The following is a 6,876-nucleotide window of genomic DNA, read 5'->3' on the forward strand; positions in this document are numbered from 1 at the left end:
CGCCGCAGTAGCCCCGTGACCGTGACAGCTTCTGAGTCACCGTGCTGATGTCTTATGATACATTTTATTATTTTATTTGGGTTGAGGTGTTTGAAATATTTTATTAAATATTTTTAGTGCATGCACATTTTATTTATTTTATTATGCAGTATATTATTAATTCTAGGGTTGACTCAGATGTTTAATCATTTTAAAAAATGCATTTTATTTAAGTATTTAAATTGTTTATTTATTTAATCATGAGTTTATTTTGTATATTTTATTTGGTGCATATATGTATGGGCATATATGTACTTACATTTATTTAGTAGTATAAAAAAAAAAAAAAAATTCCGCATATTTATTTATTAGAGAGTTAGGGTCGTTTCACCTACAAACTCCTCTCGATAAATACGCATTAATCCTTCGCATGCAATGGAGACCACATTAATTAAGCCTTCTCTTTTGTTGGGTGTAATATTGGGCCCATTTGAAACAACAACTATTTCTTTTTCTGGTCCAATATTAAAAAGCCCGTTAACACGGTACAGCCATTGGGTCCACACTCAACCTTGATTTAACTTTGATCCATCAGCTTCAGTACTTTCTTTATTTATTTCCCATGCTCAATAGTACATTGAGCAGCGATGCTTGTAATCCATTTGCCACCAATATTTTAAATTCGAAACGAAATATCGGATTCGAGACCACAAATAATATAGTAGCATTTAAGCACATTTCCTAATGAGGTACATTTTAATAATAATAATGCAGGTCGATCGACCCAAATTAGAGTAAAGATATATTTAACCACAATTATTGTAACCAACTGGGAACTAGCCATTAAAATTTTAAACATCACTCTGAAAGTCAAAAGCATAAGAACATTTTAAACCACAGGAAATGGTTATTATTAACGAATTGATGCGCAATATCTACATAGCCAAAGGTTTTACATATGACCAAACATCTGATCAGGAAACATGGAGTTCATATCCTCCATGCTAGTACTGCTACATATCTTAATGGTGGTGGTGTTCGCACTCCGCAGGGGTAGCCGGGAACCGGGCCGTATCCGAGCAATAGTCGTAGACCATATGGTTAGCCCTCACCCATATGAGCTGGTGGGATTGATGTAGATTCAGCTCGGACACGGTCGGCTCGTCCCACCAGTACTGTTTGTCACCACCACTGCTGCACCTTTTCATGTTCTCGGCCACCGATGCACCGTCGAGGCATTGGCATCCGTTGATTTCAAATCCTTTGTAGGAGGCTACAAAAGGTGCATGAGACCAATCAGTTTTGACTCTCCCACCTTGTGTAGCCCAATCATCAGCATTCCATATCGAACTGTACACCCCCATTGGTTGGTCTTTTGGAAATGGTATGCCTTTGTGCTCTAAGTTAGAGTGTACACGCACTGGAGTTTCATCCACTGAGAATCTGCAAAAGTGTTGATATTCCGTGAGCAAACTGTGCTAACAAAAGATAAAGTGCTTTTCATCAAGCCTATAACTTGTAGAACACAAAATTCCTACTTTAGTATCATTTAAGCATATGGGAACATTACACATACACGTACGCACAAGTGTGAGTGAGTATCATGATAGATGTAAGAGATAGAGGGCTCACAAAACTTGGCGTTGAGTCCATGAAATGGAGTAGGAGTGAAAATCCTTAGTCGGGTCGAACCAAAGATTGAGTCTTTGTTCTCTGTTGCCAACTCCATTCACATACACATTGGTTTGCACTAGGTAAGGCTCACCACTTGTGTTGCCTAAGAACTCGAAATCGAATTCGTTGTGATAAGCTCCATCTGATGACATCTGCCCACACACACACACACACAACAAATCACCACCAAATTAATGCTTCTAAGTTTCAACTTTCAACTTTCTTTGTTATTCACTAGAGCTTCTCTATGTTTCTTTTTCCACTCTCAAAACTGATAGAAGCACACTGGTGATCAAAATCAAACAGTACAAAATTATATTATCTTCTTCTTTTTCCCCTGTTTTACACAAAAAATAAGATGGATTCCACCTCTTACAAAGAATCACAGCTGATATAAATCAAATTTGAATATATATAGTGGTCTTTCTTTCTTGTGGGGACTAGCTGCGAGTTTTTGCATAGAAAAGGGTACTCGGTACATAAAGGCACATAGCAAATCATGCAATTCCCTTATTGACTTAAATGGGAAGCCAGCTGTAATTTATACAGAATTCATGTACGTATAACATGTCAAGATTAAATTTTTATCAACCACTGACAGTGAAATGAAAGCAGAGTTAATGAACCCCCCAGGCCACAATCTATAATGAAACAGATATTTTTATCTTCCTCCCTTCCTTCGTTTCTTGCTTGAAATATTGATGTGTGAGTTAACAGATAAACTGCGCCGATAAACAAGAAAGAGCAGTAAAAAACTCCATAAAACATACGTAGAAGGCAGTAACAGTCCCAGCAGAGTCTCCTTCCACAAGCTTAATCTGAACTGTAACTTTCCCATACAAATACTTGCTCTTCGATGAAAATCCAGCGCCTACATTATTCCAAGATTTTAGCAAAACCCAACAAAATATTGAAATAAATACAAGAACTCCGGAATACTGTTTTAATGGCCTCCCGAGACAAGAAAATGGACAATATTGTTAAACTCGGACAAAACAACCATCCCAAAACTTAAAATAACAAATGTCAAAGACTAAGAGTGTAGGTACACTACCAGAGTGGTTATCGAGTTTCATTTTCAGAAGCTCTCCTTCATAGCTGAAATGATCCAAAGCCCAACTCGGTTGAAAAAGATCATCAAATCTTGAAGACCCGACAACAGAACCCACCAACGCAAATGCCAGAAAAACACCCAAGAAATCTTTCGACATTGCCAGACGGTGAATTTGATATCTTTATCCCTTTCTTCTTTTGATCTCTGCAGATGAAATGCTTGGTAAGTGCAGTGTTGAGGAGTAGAGATGGTGGGGTTGATGGTTTATATAGGGGAAGGAAATGATGATTATTGGGCATTTGGCTTAACTGGAAAGCCACTCGGCCACGTCACTCGCATTCGCCGTACATGTAACACTCCATCTCAGAGTCATTCAAACTTTAACATGTGATATTTTTTATATGGAAAGGAAATGGAATGCATGGTTAGTATTCTTTGTGAAAGTTATATCATGTTACATTTAAATCAACGGATATATGAAGAGATTTGAATAATGGAATCGATCATGTTTACCGTTTACTATTGAAAGTTAGTGAATTGAGTTGAATGCATTTGAAATTCGCTTGAACGTTGTCGTTGTCGACATAAAAAAAAATAAAGTAATTTGAAAGTATGAGCTTGCAATTTATTATTTCCAACTGATTCGACCGTATAAACACAATCTTAGACGTAAAGTTATTTATACTTATCTTTTTTTTCTGGAGTCATAAAAGAAATTGTTAATTTACATTCACTTCTCCTATATTTTATGTTTTTAGCACTCACATCTCTTATCAAGTATAAAAATGTAAGGGAGATGAATGCAGATTATCTTAAAAGAAAATGTCAAGAAAAACAGAACCAAATATTAAATATTTTTCTTATGCATGAATTTTAATTTTTATCTTCGACCTTGTGTTTCACAAGTCACAACGCAACATTGGAATTGAATTTGCAAAAAGTAATTCCAATTAAGTGCTTTTTTAAAAAAAAAATTAAAAAAAGGACAATTAAGTGTATATATTTTATAAAAGGGTTGATCCGAAGGGGACCCCATTCCACATGAGTCAGAGACTCATTGGCTTATGCGGAAGATAAATCGAGGGATGTGGACGAGTTGCAGGGACCTGAAGGAAGGAGCACATGACCCAATCCCCAGAGCATACCCCACAATATTTCAGCAGAAAATATGCTCCACACGAGGATCAAACTCGCAACGCTGAAGAATTTTTTCTTACGTCACCTCAAATTTTACCAACTCGCCTATGCCCTTATGGTGACAATTAAGTCTATATGGTATGGAAGAAGAGTGGTGCTTCATTTCATCGGGATTGGGGGTATACGTTAGGACCAGTCGCTGTCGGGTAAAAATGTGTGCCTGTTGAAGCCAATAGTATTCTTACACGTGGAACACCCCAGCTGGACGATACTTTGTACAGTTGTCCCTCCACTAGTTGTTAAAGAAAGAAAATGCAAAACACCCCCTTAAAGTTTAAATTTTCAAGAAAAAAAAAATTTAATTGTTCCATTTGATACTTTAGACGTTATAGCCTTTTTCCGTAAGGCACCCTACACAATGTGATTCTTTCTTATCCTACGCTCATTCAATCTATGCCTTGATTTATTTATTTGATAATTGATACAACATTTAAAGAAGAGGGCTTTCGACAATGTTTTTTTCTTTTTATTCATGACATGAAAAAGATATTCGACGGTCGTTATTTTTCAATGTATTCTAGATAAATTTTGGACTAACAATGTAGTTACGGTGACAGTTAAAACGCATTAGAACTATTGACATTAATCCATGAATAATGGGAAATTTTTTTATGACATTTCAATGAGTGGGTGATGTTTGGAACATGTGATCTCAATAAATACAAACACCATCTCATGATTAAATCAAGCTATTATAGGTTGAGATTGAATTAATTAAGCGAATTGAGACGAATGACAATAAAAAATATAAAATAAAAAAAATAAAAAAACTAAGGCTCGAGTTTGTCTCTAATTTCAAGTATTTTGGTCCAAGCTCGGTTCGAAATAAAATTCAAGTTCGCCTCGAAATATTCGAACATATTCGTAAACTATTCGAACTATTGCTCGAATATTAAGTTTCAAAAACTTTATTCGAAAGATCTAAATGTCAAAAGGTTTGGAATGCATATATTATATATATGCATGGTGGACAGAGAGGTTGTCACGATTGATGGGCAGCATATTGCAAACTCTATATATACATGCATATATATCTATATATTTCAAATTTTAAAATCTAAACATCAATATATATATAAATAATCAAAATATCAAATTTTATTTTATATATATTTAAAAAAATAAATCAAAATAATTCAAAAATTATAATATTTTTAATAAATTTTTAAATCATATATATATACATATAAGTGATATAACCAAAAATATAAATTATAAATTTCAGATATAAGAAATAATTTTTTTAGAAAGATATTAGAAAAAAAAATTAAAAAAAATTAAAATGTACCTAAATCAGTTTGACCGATTCTTGATTGATTGAGATTTAACGATTCTGAACGATTTAATTGTAACGATGTTTGGAGTTTGTTCGAACTAGATTCACGAGTGATTTGACGTCGAACCGGTTGGTCTGCCCGATTCTTATAAAATTATCAATCAATAACCTCGCAACATTGTATATGTGATTATGTTCTATCAAAATTGTGTTAATTAGCAATTGATTCAAAAAGAAAAAAAAAAATGTATTTAGCCATGCATGTACGTATAACATGTATATCATGAGGTACGGCCTACAGGGGCCCCTCTGTGGACCTTAAAATCCTGTTCCATTACAGAACTCTGCAACCACACTAAATGACGTGACCTTTTCTTTTGTTGATGAGACACATTTTTCTTTTTCCTTTTTTTTTTTTTGGGGGTTGGAAGCAAGATTAGACAATTTACGGAAATATATTGTATATTATATATTTTAAAAGTTGATGTCCGCATGAAAAATCATTATCTCTTTCAGAAACCTAGGCTAGTGTGCCACATTGATGTAAATGTTCAAAAACATCCCAAAATGTTCAAAAACCCTATCGACTATCATGTTCAAAAACATCCCAAAATGTTCGAAAACACCCCAAAATTAATTTCTTATAAATCGAAATTGTTCCATTTAATTGTTTCTTATCTCTGTCTCAATTATATAATTCATTTATTTTTCATATATTTAAAAAATTCTACTGAGACAACAAATTAGTATACGAATAAATTTCGCAATATGCATTTATCAGGGGCGGTCCTGAGAAAAACGGAGCCCTGGGCGAAACTTGAAATATGGCCCCTTTCGCATTAACTTGAAAAGTCGAATATATATGAAAATATTGAATAGTATGATTAAAGTAAAACAAAATACATAAATCAAAGTATTACACATCAGAAATAAAATATTACATAATTCATCAAAATAATTTATTCAACAATCAATATTATTTAAAATGCACTCTTCTTGCGTTTTTTTAAGCAAAGTCATCAATTATGTCGTCGTAAGATATATCCTCCAATGTCTCTTTCTCGATGCAGAGAGTCGCTAAACCATTCAGTCTCTCTTGACTCATTGTGGTTCTTAAATAAGATTTCAATAATTTCAACTTGAAAAAGTTCCTCTCAGCTGATGCTACAGTCACAGAAATAGTCAATAAAATTTGATAGGCAACCACGACCAAAAGAAAAACTTTCATTTTCAATGCAAACTCTAAAATTTTAATGGTTGTCCAAGATTTATTTGTGTCATATGCTTTCAGAGGTAGCATACCTTGCAACATTTGTAATTCTAAAAGCAGGTCATTAGCATCAATATCAGACACATCATTCTTTTTCAAAGCAGATTCAAGATTCACACAATATTTTCTCAAATAGTCTTCATCCAATGTCATTAACTCTCCTCCATCCATCAAGAATCCAAACATAGCTTCGAAAGAATTCAATTGCTCAAACCTACTCCTCAACTCCAAAAGAGCAATATCTACCACAACAAGAAAATAATCAGTCCTAAAGTGTTCTTCAGCTGTTTGTGGTTCTCTTTCAGTATTAGCAATCTCATCAAATTGTCTCTTTCTATAAGTTTGTCGTCGCTCAGAAAATACAGGATCAACTCCTATATTGAAAGCAATTTCTTTAGCAGAATTTATGTGGCGGATCAGTCTCAT

At 34.0% G+C, this 6,876-nt stretch overlaps 2 protein-coding genes across 2 annotated transcripts; both read right to left on the reverse strand.

The window, feature by feature from the left end:
* Window positions 1–814: 814 nt before the first annotated feature.
* Window positions 815–2,967, reverse strand: LOC140890657 (xyloglucan endotransglucosylase protein 6). Its single transcript, XM_073298600.1, has 4 exons — window positions 2,708–2,967; window positions 2,424–2,524; window positions 1,612–1,805; window positions 815–1,422 (listed from the first exon to the last, which is right to left on the reverse strand). The coding sequence occupies exons 1-4, from the start codon at window positions 2,862–2,864 to the stop codon at window positions 1,002–1,004; spliced, it is 873 nt and encodes a 290-aa protein (XP_073154701.1). The 5' UTR covers window positions 2,865–2,967; the 3' UTR covers window positions 815–1,001.
* Window positions 2,968–6,186: 3,219 nt separating this feature from the next.
* Window positions 6,187–6,876, reverse strand: LOC140890034 (uncharacterized). Its single transcript, XM_073297783.1, has 2 exons — window positions 6,483–6,876; window positions 6,187–6,344 (listed from the first exon to the last, which is right to left on the reverse strand). The coding sequence occupies exons 1-2, from the start codon at window positions 6,874–6,876 to the stop codon at window positions 6,187–6,189; spliced, it is 552 nt and encodes a 183-aa protein (XP_073153884.1).

This window comes from Henckelia pumila, chromosome 3, assembly GCF_033568475.1.
Source record: "Henckelia pumila isolate YLH828 chromosome 3, ASM3356847v2, whole genome shotgun sequence".
NCBI lineage: Eukaryota > Viridiplantae > Streptophyta > Magnoliopsida > Lamiales > Gesneriaceae > Henckelia > Henckelia pumila.